Below are 20946 nucleotides of genomic sequence, written 5' to 3' on the forward strand. Positions count from 1 at the left end.
CAAGAGGCTCTACAGAGGCCTTTCTTATTTCTGTTCTGTCCATACCAACTCCAAATACAATGGCCAGGGTGACATTTTGAGAGCATAAATGAGATCACACCATGACCGCCCTTGAAACTTCAATGGCTTACATCTAGACTTTGAACAAAGATCCCAAATCCCTGGTATGACATATAAAATCCAATTAAAATTTGATTCCTCCTCACACATCACCTTCCCTCCTTGGGAGAAACTTCTCTCTACATCAATGCTGCCCACTATGGGAGTGAGAGGTGACAGAGGTCTGTTGAAGTTAAAACCACATAAAAACACGGTTCCTCAAGTCACCCCAGTGGCGTTCCAGATGCTCCACAGTCAAGGGTGGCTGGTGGCTACAATGCAGATAAAGAACACCTCCGTCACCGCAGAAGCTTCCACTAGGCAGTGCTGCTCTAGACAGGACGACTGACTCTACTGCTCGAGGACGCCAGGCTCACACTCCCGCCTGGCCTACATGTCACAGGCAGGGTCTCTGACAGCCAACGCTCAGGTAAAACAACTCCTCCAAGGTGTCTTTCCCACCCCCTGCCGATGTAACAGGGCACCTCCGCCTCTGTCAGTCAAGTGATCCAATCTGCTAGATTCCCTTCAAAATGCTGTTCTTGTGTAAAATCATCTTATGCATCTGTGGCTTATTCTTGAGTACAGATAGTCTCGATGGTAGATACAGTGGTTTTCTGCACCATCTGTATCCCAAGACAGTTCTTAGCACACAGTTGGCATTCAATCAACATTGTGTATCAAAATCAACAACTGACTAGACCCACATAAGGCTTCCCTGTGTCTCAGCTGGTAAAGAATCCGCCCACAATGCAGGAGACCTGGGTTCGATCCCTGGGTCTAGAAAATCCCCTGGAGAAGGGAACGGCTACCCACTCCAGTATTCTGGCCTGGAGAATTCCACAGACTGTGTTCATGGGGTCACAAAGAGTTGGACACGACTGAGTGACTTTCACCTCACTTCACTTCAGACCCACATAAGAAAAGTCTTCTTAAGTGAACAATGCAAACAAACAAATAGAAAAAAACAATAGAATGGGAAATACTAGAGATACCAAGGGAAGATTTGAAGCAAAGATGGGCACAGTAAGGGACACAAAAGGCCAAGCACTTAACAGAAGCAGAAGAGATTAAGAAGAGATGGCAAGAATACACAGAAGAACTTTACAAAATTTCTTAATGTCCTGGATAACCATGATGGTGTGGTCACTCACCTAGAGCCAGATACCCTGGAGTGTGAAGTCAAGTGGACCTTAGGAAGCATTACTATGAACAAAGCTAGAGAAGATGATGGAACTCCAGCCGAGCTATTTCAAATCCTAAAAGATGATGCTGTTAAAGTGCTGCACTCAATATGCCAGTAAACTTCTCTGGTGGCTTAGACGATAAAGCATCTGCCTACAATGAGGGAGACCCAGGTTCGATCCCTGGGTCGGGAAGATCTCCTGGAGAAGGAAATGGTGACCCACTCCAGCATTCTCGCCTGGAAAATCCCATGGATGGAGGAACCTGGTAGGCTACAGTCCACAGGACTGCAAAGAGTTGGACATGACTGAGCAACTTCACTTCATTTCACTTCAGCAGCGGCCACAGGACTGGAAAAGGTCAGCTTTCATTTCATTCCCAAAGAAAAGCAATGACAAAGAATGTCCAAACTACTGTACACTGCACTCATTTCACACATTAGCAAGGTAATGCTCAAAATCCTTCAAGCTAGGCTTCAAAGTATATGAACCAACAAGTTCCAGATGTACAAGCTGTATTTAGAAAAGGCAGAGGAACCAGAGATCAAATTGCCAACATTTGCTGGATCAAATAAAAAGCAAGACTTCCAGAAAAACATCCACTTTCTGTTTTATTGACTATACTACACTGTTTTATTGACTACACCTTTGACCTTGTGGATTACAACAAACTGTGGACAATTCTTCAGGAGATGGGAATACCAGATCACCTTACCTACTTCTTGACAAACTTGTATGCAGGACAAGAAGCAACAGTTAGAACAGGATATGGAACAACAGAATGGTTCAGAATTGGGAAAGGAGTACGTCAAAGCTGTATACTGTCACCCTGCTTATTTAACTTATATGCAGAGTACATCATGGAAATGCTGGGCTGGATGAATCACAAGCTGGAATCAAGACTGCCAGGAGAAACAACCACAACCTCAGATATGCAGATGATACCACTCTAAATGCAGAAAGCAAAGAGGAACTAAAGAACCTGTTGATGAGAATGAAAGTGGAGAGTGAAAAAGCTGGCTTAAAACTCAACATTCAGAAAACTAAGATGATGGCATCTGGTCCCATCACTTCATGGTAAATACATGGGGAAAATGTGGAAACAGTGACAGATTTTATTTTCTTGGACTCCAGAATCACTGCAGATGGTGACTGCAGCCATGAAATTAAAAGACACTTGGTCCTTGGAAGGAAAGCTATGGCAAACCGAGACACTGTATTAAAAAGCAGAGACGTCACTTTGCCAACAAAGATCCATATAGTCAAAGCTATGGTTTTTCCAGTAGTCACGTATGGATTTGAGAGTTGGACCATAAAGAATTGATGTTTTTGAATTTTGCATTGTGGTGCTAGAGAAGACTCTTGAGAGAGATCAAACCAGTCAACCCTAAAGGAAATCAATCCTGAATATTCACTGGAAGGACTGATGCTAAAGCTCCAATACTTTGCCCACCTGATGCTAAGAGCCGACTCATTGGAAGAGACCCTGATGCTGGGAAAGACTGAAGACGGGAGGAGAAGGGGATGACAGAGGATGAGATGGGTGGATGGCATCACTGACTCAGTGGATATAGGTCTGAGCAAACTCTGGGAGACAGTGAAGGGCAGGGGAGCCTGACGTGCTGCAGTCCATGGGGCCACAAAGAGTTGAACGTGACTTAGTGACCAAACATCAGACCCACATAAATTGGTGTAACTATTCCTTTTCCATTCCAGTCCGATGGCTCCACCCTTCAAAGGCAACTCCAGGCAGTACTCAGTGAAAATCAAACAAGTCAAAAAGCAAGCTTGATCGTTACTAGTCACGGCCACAAGAGGGACTGGTACCTTCTTATTATCCACAACTTTATGGACGTAGATGGTGGCTTGAGTGTATTCACGCAGGTCCCTCTGCTGTTGACACAATAAGCCTTCTCGACATTCTGGACAGAGTTCTAAGAAGAAAAAAGGTTTTTGTTTTTTTTTTTAAAAAAAGGTAAAATAGCAGTGGCTGAGGAATTACTACCAAAGAATGAAAGATCTAAAGGAACATTTCAAAGTTACCAGAGAGTATTTATCAAACTACTACTCCTATTTTTTAACGGCTGTATTTTATTTTATGCAAATAAGTAAATCCATTTACTATCAACAAACATAGGTCATTGTATGATACTTTCCAGCTAAGGAATATAGAATGGACTACCACGAATCTTTAAGTAGAGAATACAACACTGACATACTCTTTCCCTCCCTGCTAAAATTGTAACTTTTAACTACATAAACCAAGAGCAGTATGAATACTTACTAGGCTCAGAAATATACTGTGTTTCTGAAGGGTTTGCATCTCCTCCTTCAGTTCTCGTGATTTTAATTATATGATCCACGACAAAGAGCTTTTGTATCATTTGCCACTCACTGGGCCATATGAGAGCTATACTGTGCAAAAAAACACAACATGCTTTAAGACACAAGGACATAATCCATCTGTAAACCAAAACTATCAAAACCACTATTTAATACAAAGAAATTAAGAAGGAAAAGATATACCAACAGGAATGGTAGTTTTTCAAATAAAAGTACGCTATAACTTTCTTTTGTATGAAAAAAAAGCAGTGAAACTAAATGTACTGGAGTCACATGAATCACCATGGCTAAACCTCAAAAACCAAAGCTGGGAAAAAACAAAAAAAAAAACAAAAAAAAACCCAAAGCTGAGCAAAGACGTTAGCTACAGAGGGTAATGACATAACCTAGAGACACTGTCCTGGGTACTAGCAATTTCTAAGGAGAAAGCACGGCTCCAGGAAGGAGAGGGGAGAAATAAGAGCAGGTAGCCTGAGGCAGTCTCCTGACTTTCATGGAGAAGCAGTCTTTTTTTCCAGTATATGTGCTGCCAAAGCGAGCACAAGAAGCAGTCTTTTTAAAAAAAAAAAAAAAAAAAAAAGACAAGTCACCCTCTGGTTATACCAGAGGAAATAATCCCACAATTCAAGAAAAGATCAGTTCTTAAAATAGACTATGTCAGACGAGACATTTCCTAAACACATTCTATTAATCATCAGAAACAAACATCGCATGAAGAGAAGAAACTCACAGTTTAGAATCTTCTTTGGTCATGGAAGCAAATGTAAACATGAGGCCCCCATGGGGACACAGGAGAGCGCTGTTTCCAACCGATGATACAGGACTGCACCTGGTGGGTTTCCTACTCAAAGGAAAAAAGGACGATCAATATAGTTCACTATGGCATGACTGAAGAGAAGGTTTTTTATGATTATTTTAAAATTAGAGACATTTTTCAAGGATATTAATAATTAAATGTACTTCTCAGGGTTATTCATTTAAATTCTCAGAAAAAAAGGTTTCAGTATAGGCTATTATAGTAAAAAGTAAGGTACCATGATCACGATTCATGAATTAAAAACACTGTATAATCAACAATAAACAAAGGGAAATGGGTAACCTTTGGTATCTACCTGACAAATTTTCGCCACTCTTCTACAAAGAACTGTGACACAATGTAGAGGACATCTGTTTCCTGGAACAGAAAAATCAGACAAAAGTATCTATTAACTCACTGCATTCGTAACCTAAATCCTATACAGAAAATGTCTCCATATACTGTGGGTTTTCCCTTTCAAGTTTCATAAATAAAATGGAAATAGAGCCCTCTAACAAGCAACCCAAGGAAGAGTCGAATCCTCCAGATTAGAAAACTACACAAATGTAAGAAAAAGACGATCTCGTTATTCTGAAAGCACTGTTCGCTCAGGAACCTGGCAAGGGCCTTACAAAGGTGAGATGCACTCTACCCCTTTGTGGGAATCACTATACCTCTGGCCAGTTACTGAGACACGGTCTGTTTTTGTCCTGGAACAAATTTGGAAGAGAAGTTTTCTGCTCGTTTGCAATCATCTTATGTAAGGCTTCATTTTCTTCCCCTTCTCTTTCTAAAATCTGAAAGAGAATCAAGCAGGAAGCAATCAACCACCTCTAGCTGACAGCACAGGACCTGCCGCCTCCCTGCACCTCCACTCAAAGTGCAACGTCAGTTCTCCTGGAAAATCAGTCCAGGGAGGAGACATGTGACTTCCACAGCTGTCAGGACCGCGGGCGGCATGCACCTTGCACTGCGAACAGCACTCTTTGTGACTTGGAAATTCGGGAGCCTTTGGAAAGTACTGCTGCAGTTTGCTCCAAGCCTCTTTAGAAACAAGCCTTCTTTCATTTTCTGATATGCATAACTCGCCTAGGTCAAAAAGAGAAAAAAAGGGGTGGGGGGGGGGGGAGTTTGAAAAAAAGTTAATATATACCTCCGAAAATCTACTTAATACAAATTTGTAGGGCTTCTTATCCTTCTGTTCCAAAGTGCTGTGATTTTCTCTAACTTCAAAATCTCTAAATTTTTAATTTCATCCAGTTCTAAAGGAGCTAGCCATTCCTTTGTCCTTAATCTAGCTCTTTCTTCCTGCCAGTGAAGGAAGCAATAAAAGGTCTTCCAGAGGTCTTGGGTGCCACTGTGGAGGTTGTTCAATAGCATTTCATCTCCACCTGCATTCAAACAGCACAATTTCCATTTTCTCCCATTTTGTCTTACTACTTTACTAAATTCACCCTGAACCAAAATGCCATTTTCAATGTTGGGCGACCCTCACAGTTAAACAGTAAAGCAATCTACTGTTAAGTCGGAAGACCATCTCCAGTCAATACCCAATTGGTTTGCTATTACTAATGCAAACACCGGAACCCTGCGGATCTTTAGAAACCCGAGAAGAGAAGAAGTAAGCAAAGTACTAGTCACCACCACCCTTCCTTTCCTCAGGTCACAGGAATGTCCACATGTCAGTGACCCTGAACCTCATCAGCCCCTCCTCGATTAATTAGCTGTTCACACGGACACTGCCAGCATTCCAGCGCCGTTCTCCCCACTCTACCCCTCATGCTGTTTGTGGGTCTAGTTCTACTGCTTCAGCTGTTCCCAACAGACAGCGAAGTGCATACATGGACCTATATGGTTCATTACCCAAAAAAACACCTTTAAGTTTCCAAAGGAAACTGCTTCTACTGCCATTGTCACGATACCTACATGCTTAATAAGAGTTAGAAAGCCAGAGGCTTTCTAAATGTACTATCTTCTTTGCTTTATGTATTTTACATAATAAATCAATCAAGAATCAGAGAAATTAATACACCAAGGGTCACAATAATTGGTGAATAATGAAGCTGGCATATAAAACCAGATCTATCTCATCTAAACTCCATAGTTTCTAATGCCTCAAAATGCATCTTCTTAACTTCCATCCATCACTTCCTCTTAGTGAGCTTTGACTAATCCTAAGAAAAGATTACATTGCTTTAATATATTTACTACTAGAGAAAATAGGTCACAATGTAAAAATTAACTTTATTTCTGAAGAGGAGGTTAACAAATTTCCTCTGAGGTTATGAAAACTTACTTTAAAATGCTTACCCTCAGACACAATTATGGAATTTATCATTATTATTTTTTAATTTAAAAAATTTTATTACTATTATTATTTTCTTTTATGGAATTTATTATTTTTTTAAGCACTAACTGGATAATCAGACTTCAATTTAGTACACCTTTATGGTGAAATATAATGCAGCTATAAAAAAGGTTAAAGCAGACTTCCATAACTGATTTAAAAATAATTTCAAGGCAATTATACTTTTTAAAGTGGCTTCTTTTTAACTAAAAGGACCCTTCATCTGCATATATGTGGTATAAACAAATCTGGTTCAGAAAGGGAGACAGAATGAAGGAAACAATAATACAAACACATATTTTAAATAGGATTCCAAAGGCTCTGGAGTCTACACTGCCTCTCTTTTGGGTAAGGGTGCTTTTACTTTATGACTGGCTATAATGTTGGATGTGCATTTCTGAGGTAATTAAACAAAAAGAAAACTCAAGTTTATCTATAAAGTCAGCAAAGCGCTCTAACACATGACCGTCAGAAGCTGGTTAATAAAGTGCTTTGCTCTACCCCCAGCTCTGCGTCTAAATTTAGCTTCACGTCAACATATTATCATTTAATATATCTGGATATTGTTTAACCTAACAATGAACTTTTACTCAAGACATATGAATTTTTAGAAATCAGACTTGTATCCTGCAATATGTAACACTCTCTTAAATCTTAAGAGAAAGCCAATAAATTAAATTCATTTTGTAAGCAACATCTCTGAATACGCGGATCAAACGAGTCATGAGAGATTTAATTCACCAAACATATCAGGATAATGTAATCCCCAAAGACTCTTCTGGTAAAAATAGAAACCTTGTTAACAATGAGTTTAGATTCTGGATAAATCTCCTCCCTGACAAAATCTAATTCAAACCCTAATATTTTGGGTCACAGAACAACCAAAGAATTTGTTAAAAAAAAAAAAAAAAAGAAGATAAATTAAAAAACTGCTCAGCTCCTTAGTAAACAAGTGTAGTAAACAACGTAAGTTAACAAGGAAGGTTAACTGTTAAATAAATGTAGAATGAAATGGATACGACAGTCTGATGGATTTGGAATATCCACAGTAAATGCTAAACTCTGTGACAGCAGGAAACCACCTAACGGAATGTAATCCGTGATTAGTTCACATAAAATCCGTGATAAATATACACAAGCTTTAGAATATGAAAATTCAAACAAGGATTTCTAAATAAAAATGATGTTTTAAAATGGCATTAAAACCACAGTAATGGGATCTTTACTGAAAGACACAAAATCATAATGAAGGATAAAAAAGAACAGAGGCAACAGCAACAGATATTATAGGAGATTAGAAGGTGGATGGATGAGATGCAAGAAAAATGAACTCTAAATCGACAAAAGTCAAGAAGCAAACAGATTTACTACACTACAGAACTGCCCCCACAAACTCAGGAAATGGGGGTACCCAGAAGGGAATGGATTACAGTCTGTCTAAGAGACAGCTAAAATTCTGACTCCCTCTTCTATACATTCTACAGATACCTGCCCCCATCTATACACAGAAGAAGACACAAGGTGCTCTGATGACCAAAATCTCGGGCCTCTGACTGGGGACGCAAAGCAGAGATGTGAGGCAGCGTGCTGAGATGCACGCAGCTAAGTGAAGGTTTCCATACAGAAGGCAGAGGTTCCAAGTCCTCTTCTCTATAACCCTGAAGTGACAGTCGGCTCTGCAGTTTCCAGGCAGAAGAACAAAAGACGCTTATGGAGAAATCTGAGCAGCCCGAGAGGAGATAATGAAATGGAGAATCTGCAGTGAAACAGCCCTGTGGGGACACCCAATGAGGAAGCCTGCAGTCCCCCGCCCTCACACTACATGTGCGAGGCATCCATGGAGCACCTCACACGATACCTGAGTTGGGACCCGCACAGGGTGAAGCGTCCCAGGGCTGTGGACAGAGATCTTATTAACTGCCAAAAGTGGAAGGGACAAAAATCGTCTCCGAAGGGCTTTGGACAAATAGTACATTGAAAGATCCGTTAAGTCCTTCAAATTTTCAAAGAAAAGAATTTCTGACGATTGCACAACGAGGGGGAGACTAACCATCAAGTATGGTGACCTTCAGCGAATGACTCACCTCTCTATGCCTCAATTCACTTATTCAGCAGAAGAATCAGTATAATGATAAAACAGACCTCTAAGAGGGGTGTCACGTAGATTAAGTGAGTTAATATCTACACACTTAGAAAAAACTACTGGGCACAACACTCAGCAAATGCCCAATCACCGTCGTGTTGCTTGCAAGTACTATGACGATCATGACCGCAGCTCAGGAACAAGTTTTAATGTGAGGTTCCACATCCTGCACCTGAAAAACCGGCTGTCATGGACATGGTACGCTGACAGGTGATATCCACAAAAGCAAGAATTGAGGTGATGCTTTTTAACTCTGAGATAACAAGGTGCAGCAACAAAGCGGCTCTGGGTGGCAGATCAAGCTAGAAGATCTAAAAAAAAAACCAGCTCGTGTACCATTTCTGACAAGCTGAGGGGCATGGCACAAGTCCTGAAATCACATTCAGCTCTGCCGTGCTTTCTAGTCAAAGCTGTAAAACTGAAATGACAAGATGAGCGAGGTGGGCTGAGAGCAAATGTCAGTGCGCGAGGGAGGAAGACAATCGGTGTTCTGGCACCATTCGCCCTGCTAAGCAGCATCAAGCTCGGAAACTTAGTATTTAACTACAGATTCCTCAACACTCAAAATGGAAGCACTTATGTTCTGTGCAAATCTACAGCAAAAGGTTAAAAAAAAAGAGAGTTGATATGAAAGCATCAGGAGAAAAACTAATTTACTTCTGGCTGTCCACATCACCTTCCTCTAGGGCTCACTTAATCTGTCTACCATTCAGGGTCACCACATCTGCTTTCAAACTTGTGTTCCTACTGTGCTCCAGTAACGCATCAACTGTGTCGGACTCTTTGCCACCCCATGCACTGTAGCCTGCCAGGCTCCTCTGTCCACGGAACTCCCCAGGCAAGAATACTGGAGTGGGTTGCCATTTCTTCCTCCAGGGGATCTTCCAGACCCAGGGAACGAACCTGCATCTCCTGCACAGGCAGACGAGTTTGTGTCTAGAAAGACAGGCATGGAAGTATCACTCATGTGAAAACTACTATCCCTAGTATCACCAAAGACTCTTTATAAAAAAGAAAAAAATCACTGATTTAGGACTTCCCTGCTGGTCCACTGATTAAGACTTTGTGAGTCCAATGCAGGGGGCAAGGGTTTGATCCTTGGTCGGGGAACTAAGACTGTGCACGCTGCGTAGTGCAATCAAAAAAGAAAAAATAAGGCGTGAATGAGGGCAAGGGTTAGGCATCAAGTACGGGTTCCTAACGAGGCAATGAAGACCTAATATAAGGAACTGATTAGGACTGACAAGAATTCAGAGTATTAGTCCCAGTCATAAAAAAAAGAATGAAATAGGACTTCTCTCATGGCGCAGTGGACCAGAATCCATTGCCAAGGCAGGAGACGTGGGCTTGATCCCTGGTCCGGAAAGACTCCATGTGCCTTGGAGCAATGAAGCCCATTCGCCAAAACTACTGGGCCTGCGATCTAGAGCCTGAAAGCCACAACTACTGAAGCCCGTGTGCCCATAGCCTGTGCTCCCGAGAAGACAAGCCACTGCAATGGGGACCCCACAGTGAAGACCCAGCACAGCCAAAAATAAAGAGTGAATAAGGCCACTGGTAGCAACACAGATGGACCCAGAGATTGTCCTATTAAGGGAACTAAGTGAGACAAATATAATATGATACCACTCACATGTGGAATACAAAAAAAAAATTTATACAAACAAACTTACCTAACAAATAGACTCACAGACACAGGAAATAAAACTTATGGTTACCAAAGGGGAGGGCAGAGGGAGGATGAATAAGGAGTTTGAGACCAGCAGATACATGCTACTACATATAAACTGGACAAACAGTAAGCACAGGGAACTGTACTCATTACCTTATAATGACCTATAATGAAAAAGAATACAGATGTGCACACTCACATATGCAGAGTCACATTGCTGCACACACAAAAGTAACACAGCACAATCAACTAAACTTCATACTTTTATACACAATCAACTATACTTCAATTAAAAAAAAGAATTCTGCGTATTCGCAGTATGTGAGCACACAACCAGAGACGCAAATAGGGGGGTTAAGAGATTCACCACTGACATCCCAGTGTCTCTGTGGGCAGTTTTTCCCAGGGAAGGGAGGGAGGGGCAGAGGAAAGAAGGAAGGGTCAGTGGGGAACTTATTCAGTAGAAGGCTTTGAGAAGGAGATACCTTTCTGGCTTTCAGAGTGCCGACAATGGGAAACCATACAGTATATATAAGGAGTCCCTCTCCAAAGAGGGGGGAAAAGAAACCTCATCTGTTACAAGTGAGCTCTCACTAAAACCAAATATATACATAAACAAATACACAGGATTAATAAAGATTTGGAAACTATTACTAAGAGCATGTAGTACATAGTAGCTAGTCAATCAATGTCTAAGAAACTAAACCAGAAACAGCCCTAAGGAGAATATAAAAATGCTGTCTTCAAAGTGCTCGAATTTGGACAATGACATAGACACAGAAATGGGAAATAACTGAAATTCTCCTTCAAGCTCAGAAAGCCCTTCAATGTGACAAGTGATCAGTTTTCTCCTCTAAAATATGGGGAAATTCTATCTTGTAGTATTTACAATTTTTCTTGTAGAAGGTGTGAGAGGCACTGGCATGGAAACAGGCAGTAGAAGCTCACCGCTGAAGAGAGGAAGAGAACAGAACTGTTAGATTATGGACAGTTTAGAAAACCAGTGCTCCACCATGTCTGCCATACTGGGGCATAATCTCTGGGTATAAAATACTTTTAACAAAATGATTATGATATGCTAAACACTAACAAAGGAGTTCTTACACTTCTGGCTTACCATGTGGGCACAGAATGTCTTCATTAAAATTCAGTTCCTCCTCCTCCTCCTTCCTTTCTTCCTTCGATTCATCTAATCAAAAGATATACACGTAATAACTCCTCTAGCTGTTACATTTCAAGTTCAAAGGAGCAAAGACACTGCTCCACACAGCTTCAAACACAGAAAACTTTAAAAAACACTGTAAAAATTAGACCCAGGTGATTCTGACACAGTTGAGCTAAGAAGTGTTTCATCTTTCCCTTAAAAGGAAAGAACAATTTCTGAATGGCAGTTTTACCTTTTAAAGATTTGAGTTATGTAAGATAATATGCATTTTTTTTGCAAGCTGAAAAACAGTTCACCTATCTTTCCATTAATTCTAATCTAGGTACTCAGAATACTGTGTCATAGACCAGGATAATCATATATATGTCAAGTTCCTTTCATCCATCGATTCTTCAGGGCAACAAAAGAGAGCTTTATAAGGCTAACGAAATAAAGATTCAAATTTTAATGTTAAACACACATAATTAAAACACTCCTTTTCCTATTACAGTTCTCTTACAATGGCTGCTTTTCCTGCTTGTCCACGCTGTGACAACTGTCAATTTGTAGTTGTATATATCGGGGAATAGGTTCACGTAACATAAGTCCTAAGCACCAACAGATTAGAATAGTGATCCATGGATTTTCCAGGTTAAGCACATAACACACTTTTAGTATACTTAACATATATAAAGAACATTTACTTAAAATTCAATTAATAAATTTAACTTAAAATTTATTTGTTAATTAGAGTCATTAAAAAGCTCAAGCAGGAAAAAAAAAAGTTCAAGTGGAAAAATGGGCAAAAACACATGACCAGGTGACTCTGTCTCCTGATCCTCAATCTGTGTCACACAATCTGAAAATCAGGCAAAGAAGCAGGTACTGCATCTGTGTTTACAAACTAAATGCAAAAAGCTGAAATAAGTTAAATAAATAAATATATACATTCAATATATACATATACACATTCAATGTATATTATATATACATTCAATATATGATATATATTCATTCATATATTCATATATATACATTCAATATATTATATATATATTATATACATTCGATTTATATATATACACATCAATGTATATTTTATATATACATGTATATATTCAATGTATAAATATATGCATTCAATGAAATTTAGTCACTAGATTTTAAAACATTGAATGTCTTGGTAAAGGAAGATCCGCAACTGTGCCAATGGAAGCATCATTCTGAAAACCCACTATTTACAGGGACATCTGGTAGAAAGACTTCGTTACTTCTACCTAGCTTCAAGCTTTTAAAATCTTTGAATGGAGGAAGGGGGAGATGAGAAGCATTTTATTATTCTGAAAGCAACATGAAAATGTTTTTAATCTAGGACATCAAGGCATTTTTTTTTATGGAATCAAACTTTACTTAAAATGAAGGTTTGCTGGAACCCAAAAGGTGACACAAATGCATGAAACAGAAAAAGAATTAGGGACATAGAGAACAGATGGTGGTTGCCAAAGGGAAGAAAGGTGGGAGAGGAATGGACTAGGAGTTTGGGATTACCAGACCAAACTTACATACGAAATGGATAAACAACTAGTTCCTACTGTTTAGTACAGGACTATATTCAACATCCTGTGATAAACCACAAGGGAAAATAATATGAAAAAGAATGTGCATGTGTGTATAACGGAATCACTTTGCCGTACCCAAGAAACTAACATAAGACAGTAAATCAACTATAATGTAAAAAAAAAGAAGAAAAAAAAAAAGGCAAGATCACTGATATACATATAAAAAGGCTTGAAAGAACACAAGATATTTAATACCCTGGGTTACATGACACATTAAAAGGAATGTTTTCAATCTTTGTTTTTAGTGAAGTAGCTGATGTACAGCATTATTCAAGTTTCAAGTATACAGCACAGTGATATACAATGTGCAAGTCATATACCATATATAGTTGTATAATACATTGACTATATTTAAAACTATCTTTTAAAAAACAATACAAAATAAAATTGAAACTAATGTTAACTTCATGAAGTATACAGCATAATAAAATACATTAACCAAAATAAAAACACTCTTCAAATTTTTAAATATTAAAAAAAAAAAAAAATCACAGTTTAAAATTAATAGTGGCTTTGGGCTTCACTGATAGCTCAGTTGGTAAATAATCCGCCTGCAATATGGGAGACCCCGGTTTGATTCCTGGGTTGGGAAGATCCCCTGGAGAAGGGATAGGCTACCCACTCCAGTATTCCTGGACTTCCCTTGTGGCTCAGCTGGTGAAGAATCCACCTGCAATGTGGGAGACCTAGGTTTGATCCCGGGGTTGGGACGATCCCCTGGAGAAGGGAAAGGCTATCCACTCCAGTATTCTGGCCTGGAGAATTCCATGGGCTATAGTCCATGGGGTCGCAAAGAGTCAGATACAACTGAGTCATTTTCACTTTCTAGTGTTTCTACATTCTTAAAAAGAAAAAGAATGACATGAGAAGTCCCATACCAAATAAAATGATACAATTATTCAAATGCAGTAAATACAGAATAATTCAGGAAAAGGTTAAGAATACTAAAATAATAATATATGTAGGTAAATACTAATATCTGGAGATAGTTAAATGAAATAATTTATGGATCACTAATTGTATCTCTCAATTAATAAACTGTTCAAACAATTTCTGTTTTAAAGTTAAAAGGTTTTAATGCCTTAACTTCCCATGATCTTATAAAATACTGATTACAAAATTAAACTGAGTGGTTAACTAACATTAACATCTTTTCCTATTTACAAGCATAACTTCAGAAAACTCCAAAGAATTTATAAGTTAAATGCTATTCAAAACCTGCCTTTTTCCCCTGGATGAAAAATGCATAAGTTCAAGGTCATTCACTTAACGAACTCAGTCTTTCAGTGTGGCTAATAAACTATACATTGGGCAATTTGCAACAGACTTTTCTTAAAAACTTTGGCTGGAACAAAATTTAAAATAATTTTTCTTGGGACTAATTATAGAGACCCAGAGCTCAAAGCAGGTCAGGTTATGAGGAACGCCCCTTGCTCACTCACAAATCCTTTATTTGTTCTGAGACATTTTTGAGCACTTTAGGCATCAAAAAATTGTCTTAGAAATTACATGGAAGGAATTAAAACAATTTTGTCTGACTCTTCGCGACCCCATGGACTGTAGAGTCTGCCAGGCTCCTCTGTCCATGCGGTTCTCCAGGCAAGAATACTAGTGTGGGTAGCCATTCCCTTCTCCGGGGGATCTTTCCGACCCAGGGATTGAACCCAGGTCTCCTGTATTGCAGGCATATTCTTTACTGTCATCAGGGAAGCCCCAAAACAATTTTACCACAAACAAGTGCTTACAACTTTGTGGTGTAATTCACAGCCACCTACAGACAGGTTTTACTGGTAAATATCACCTTTATTCAAGGTGTTGCCGTTCATTCTCCCGTTGCTTTGGTCTGCATCGCCATCTTGCTCATCAAGCTGTTCAAGAGCCAGCTGGCGCCAACTGCGTAAGGAAGACTTTCCCACCCAAAATCCATCACTGCTGCGGAATAAAGAGAGGGTGCAAAATTATGCAAGCAACATTCCTGATATCCTTCTCCCTTCTTTCCTTATAAAGATCACAACAAAATTGAATCCAAAGTTCAATATTTGCTTCTGCGCATTCATGTTTTTTAACCTATTTTGGCCATTTTTACTCCTTACTATTAAATTGCAGGTAGTCAGACATGTACTTTGTTAACATTCTTACTTCAGCCTCTCTCAAGGGGATACCCTACGGCCTGCTAGAATGGTTTTCCAAAATCAGCATTTCATGATTCTGTGACACAGGCGAGCACCAGGCCTTGGTCTGTTTAGGCCTCAGATCCATATCTCTGCTTCCACTTTTATGATGGATGGAATAGAGCCAGGAGGGCTGCCACTCAGCTCCCTTTATCTTTGCCTCAGTGGCGATCACTGCAAAATTCAATCTGGGGTGGCTAATCACTCATCACCTCCTTTCTTCCGAAGATCCCAAGTCTCTATTATCCATAAATGATAAGCTACTTGGCTTTTTTGCTTATGAAACAACATACAGCATGTAACATACCTCTTTACTGTTGCTTTAAGCAGATTATTTACAGTTTTATAATCTTCATTTAGTTGGTTCTTCAGACGCAACACACGACAACGTTCTACTACACATTCCTTACACAGGGCTTTCACTGAGACAGAAAACGAGAGAAAAGACAGTGTATTCACAGACAGGTTTTCTGTGATGAAATTGTTTTCAGCACTTCATGAAGCAATGAAGAATTTTAACCCAAAGTCACTAATTCTGACAATTCAGCAAACTGGTATACGTCCTAAATTATTTTGGTGACAAAAATATCAAGACAGCCATAGGGCTATCCTGCATAGGGAACCATTGGTTATAAAACATTATAATGTGCTCTGACTGTCTGACACAAAGTAAAACCTTTTAAAAGAGTTTGATGCAAGTTTTGCCAGACCATCAAATAATGGAGGCTGTAAAAGAGGGGAAAGCAATCAATGTATCTGACAACTCTACATGTCATGTTAATTGTTTAAGACCTTTGTGTGGGTATCAACCAGACCAATACTGTGAAGGGTACTGAATAAAATAATAAAACACTACTAGATGGCTTTCTCAAATGTATCCTATTTTGTCTTCTTTGTCAGAAAACAAAACAAAACTGAATAAGCAGTATCAGTTTCTTTTCTAATGTCATAAATATACCATCTTTGATGCTTCTTAACTCCTACTTGAGGTAGCAGATCCTTTTTGCAAAGTACACGGAAGATGAGGTCTAAGCACAGTTTGAGTCAAATGATCATGAAGACCATATGAGGAGCAGTGACGATCCCGCATGCCACAACTGAGACTCGGCACCGAAAATAAACAAACACTTAAAAAAAAGATCATATGATGATGACTTAATGCAGCACTCCCTTTTTAAGCAGAGAAGACAGCTCGTATTACCAGTTAGTCTTGGTCCTCCTCCATATCTACTGTAGAAAATGTCAGCCGCATATTCAGATATTCTCTTCATAATCGATATTTTATCGGGATGAAGCTTGTCGTGGGAACACAGGCAAGCATGATTATCAATAGGCTTGGTAGGTGTTGACTCATCCAACCACTTCTGCAGCCACTCAAGAGAGACAAATTCATAGGGCTCTGAGGAAGAAAGCAAGGGAAAGAACCTATGTATTTTTACAGGCTTCTGACTGAATGGCACACTCATTTTCCTCAAAAGACAATGCAAACTCTTTCCAAAGTTAGCAGAATCAAGAAGACTCATTGTTCAGGGAAGATGTCTGTGAGTACAGCACAAAGCAGCATTTAACTACCACTCAGCTGAGTTCCAGGAGCTGTGCACAGGGCCCTGTAAGATCGGCTGGTATTATTAACCACATTCTACAAAAGAGGCTTCCACAGAGAGAAGTGTCTTGCTGGATAGCACAGCAGAGCTCTGATCAGGACACCCAAGCTTGGTGACAAGCCACACTCGAAGCTAGCTCGCAAATCACACAGCCTCACTCCCATAGTGATTTTCATAAACACTTGTCATCCATGTGTGATACACAAGTGAAAGTTAAAATGAGAAGTCTGACTAGGTCTTAAGTTAAAAAGTAACCTCAATCAGCTACAACTGCACGAGTCCGTTTAAACACCGGAACTTTTCTTCATCCAAGATGATACCGACATTGATTAAAAGGTAGTTGATTTCCCCACACAAATCCATATTATGTATTTCAAGAAATTAAGCTATGTTAAGCAACTTCTAGGATGAAGTGCACCAGAGTCAAATGTATCGATTCCAAAGTTGGAAAAATTAAGATACAGCCAGACACCTCAAAATGAGTTTTAATTTGGGAAAACAGAGCCCCAGAGTTCCGTAAAAGCCAAAATTAAAGATAAAGGGCCAGCTTTGATTACTTACAAAGATCTCCAGTGAGTCCCAGCATAAAACATAGAAGAAAACATACAGAGGTTGAATTTATATATTTGTATTATGATACTATTTCTGATGAGATCTGAGGAATAGACAATTCAACTCAAAGCCCATTTTGACCAATTTCACACTTCCCTGAAAATTTACAAGTCTGAAAACTAACTTCCATTTTAAGTTCAGTGTAAAACATTTCAATTTTTACAAAAACAAAATTCAGAACTGTTGGATCCCTTATTTGTGCTAAAACTGTATATCATAAACTGAGAGCCTCGCAACTGATTGGTCAGCTCTGACAGAGCGGCAGAGGAAGAGCCCGGGACCACAAGTTGAGTCCAAGTTCTGCCACCAAGAAACTGAACTTGAGCAAGTCACTTGAACTCTCTATGCTTCAGATCTTTTACTTGTAAAATGAAGGTAATAATACCTGCCTTCCACCTACCTCACAGGGATGTTGCTGAATGTAAAAGATAAGATATGTGAAGCATTTTGAGCTTTGTTGGAGGAAAAGAGATACAGAAAAGTTAATCGTATATTTGCACAATATATAAAAGTGGAGACCTTAAGACTCAGCACAGGTAACGTGACTGGGGCATTTTACAATACATAATGGTGTGGAATTGATCCCTATCCAAAAGAGCAAAAAGGAACTCTTAGCATAGCTAATCTTTTCCCAGGGAGAGTTCCCATAGGTTAAACTTTTAGCAATCTCAAGGCTATCAATACAAGATATGAAGATCAGAAAAACCTTGAAAGAGCTGTATCAATTTCTACCAAGAGTCTCCCTAACAACTGGGGTCTACACTAAACAAAGACTCCTGGCAGTTTCTCAGAGATGTTCTCTATTATTGTGATTCCAAAGCATGGATAATCAACTAACAAACAGGAGGAAGAACTCTGTCAAGCTGGGATAACAAACTGTATAAAAATCTCAGCATCTGATGAAATAAGAAAACAGCTATTAAAATATTTACCAAAGGAAAATGTATACTATGGTTCAAAGTTACTTATATATAGTTTTAAATGCCTGGATTTCAAACAGGAACTTTCTTTTGAAAAGGAATGAAGTCTAGAAAGACCATGGCATCAAAAATATCTGAAAGAACTTACCTAGAGATAATTTAGGATTATTAAAAAAGAATTTATTTCAATTTAAATAAAAAGGGCCAAAAGTGTTCTGGTTTCTGGTGAGGTTCATACTTTATAGTAAATGACCCTTCTTTTAATGTTCACAAAGATTTAGGAAAAAACATAACAAGATTTGATTGGCAGCACAAAACCATGGTCATTAATTTTGAGATCGACAATATTTTAGGAAAACATGGACTTTCTACCACGTATGCTAACTGTAAATATGAAAAATAATGCTCATAACTGGCAAGAATATTGATAACATATATACATATTTGAAGAACATAAGTACAGGTTCTTATAGGTAGAATGAAAACAGCCAAGAGGAGTACAGTGTAAATTTGACACGTAACATCTTTGGACCATGAGGTTTTAAAGCATGACTCAAAAATAGCATTTTAGTTTATAGACCCAGTAAGTCCTTTCTCTTGTCCTGTGAATCCAGGAAACTATGAACAAAGTCCAGAATAGATTTTGAGGTACCAATTCCTTTGAATAAATTTAGCGATTTGAATTACATGTTCACTTCCAAACTGTTTCCAGTAAAATTAAGGTCAGCCTAATTCTTTATGATAATCCCAACTCTTGAAACAGAGTGAGAATAACAAGTTACAAAGAAAGCTGAGAATCAAATTAAGGTACAGTTTAGACAGAACTTTTGAAAGATATTTTTACAGATGTAGCAATTGATATTCATTTTTTGCTAAAAGTTATACCAGTAATGGAAAACTGAGATATCAAAACAACAAAACCACAAGTACAGCTATGCTTGAGTATTTATTCTCTAAAATTAGTAAAACTGTCTCTTTTTTAAGTAGGAGTTGGGTATGGGGCATTGCCTATGAAATGACAGAAAATATATTATTAACAAATGGCATACCAGCCTTAAAAAGTTGAGGTTTCCTTTATGAGGCATTAGATAGACTTGAATAAACATACATAGTAAAAGAATGAGCTGGACTGTGTGGGATAATTCTTAAGAAATTAGGTGTCAGCAGAAAGTTTTCCTATTCTTAGACTATTCGATATTCAATTTCAGAATAATCTAACAGTATCATAAAACGAGCACTCATATAAAAGAATGCCTGTTAATACTGTTAGCGCACAAAGTATGCAAGGAAAGAGACTAGGTGAGTTGCTTCCATTGTAGCCTGAACAGATTTTTTCTTTTAAAAATAGGCTAATGTCTCACAAATTAGAAATACTTGTAAGAGTTATATATGCAGAGTGCTGACCTAAACCTCATAATTTATTAAGAGCTTCCCATTTGTAAAAGTACATGATAAGAATTATACGGAATGCTACACATTAAGTTAACGCTGGTTTACATAGTAAGTGTACAGGGCAGAAGCTGGCTATTAGCGGGTTATAAGTAAGGGTGGGCGGGGGAACGTTTGCTCGTGTACATTTGTGGACATGAAAGAAACAAGGCACTTATGGCAACACTGCTGTCCCAGAATATCTTACAGACCAGCTCCAGCAGGTAACCTTTGGTACAGCTCCTTCACTTCTTCGTGCTTTGCCTTTCCTTTATCCACACTCTGCTTACGCATCTCGGCCATTTCCACACACCACTCCTCAAATTTGGAATTATCTCGATCTACCAGCTCCTGAAGAAAGGCTATTCAGAACAGAAAAGACAGAAAAACCTTTATCCTGTTTTCCAAAGACCAAGAACGGTGCTGAACTCTAAATTACAACAAATACTGGCTGGGTGCCCTCCAACCTGCAGGCAGAAGTAAAGCTGAAGACAGCCCCTAATAATACCAAGGGGATCCTCGAGCTGGTTCTCCATAATATCAGCCAACTGGAAACATCAATGTCTCAGAAACACCACTCAAAACAAATGGTGCCACAGAGCATAGCACAGTGTCAGATAGAGTGACAACTAGACTGCCTTCAGGCAAGCAGCAGCTCTTCCTTTTTTTTTTTAATTAAGCCGAGAAGATTTATATGGAGAAGACAATGGCACCCTACTCCAGGACTCTTGCCTGGAAAATCCCATAGACGGAGGAGCCTGGTAGGCTGCAGTCCATGGGGTCGCTACGAGTTGGACACTACTGAGCGACTTCACTTTCACACACTGGAGAAGGAAATGGCAACCCACTCCAGTGTTCTTGCCT

General features: G+C 39.0%; 1 protein-coding gene across 6 annotated transcripts in view; it reads right to left on the reverse strand.

Annotated features, from left to right (window-relative positions):
• USP48 (ubiquitin specific peptidase 48) overlaps positions 1-20946 on the reverse strand; it is a 72409-nt gene that overhangs the window by 12712 nt on the left and 38751 nt on the right. For 3 of the 6 annotated variants that reach the window (XM_061148113.1, XM_061148116.1, XM_061148112.1), the window contains 11 exons: positions 20295-20444; positions 16720-16917; positions 15826-15940; positions 15149-15279; positions 11702-11773; positions 5387-5511; positions 5097-5219; positions 4739-4800; positions 4357-4467; positions 3568-3698; positions 3111-3217 (listed from right to left, as the gene is read on the reverse strand). In XM_061148113.1, coding sequence (XP_061004096.1) covers positions 3111-3217; positions 3568-3698; positions 4357-4467; positions 4739-4800; positions 5097-5219; positions 5387-5511; positions 11702-11773; positions 15149-15279; positions 15826-15940; positions 16720-16917; positions 20295-20444 — 1325 coding nt within the window. Of the gene's footprint in view, positions 1-3110; positions 3218-3567; positions 3699-4356; positions 4468-4738; positions 4801-5096; positions 5220-5386; positions 5512-11701; positions 11774-15148; positions 15280-15825; positions 15941-16719; positions 16918-17683; positions 20445-20946 lie in introns of those variants that run through there. The other 3 variants (XM_061148115.1, XM_061148114.1, XR_009693786.1) reach the window with 2 other exon arrangements.

Source organism: Dama dama, chromosome 8 (genome assembly GCF_033118175.1).
Source record: "Dama dama isolate Ldn47 chromosome 8, ASM3311817v1, whole genome shotgun sequence".
In the NCBI taxonomy this organism is placed as follows: Eukaryota; Metazoa; Chordata; class Mammalia; order Artiodactyla; family Cervidae; genus Dama; species Dama dama.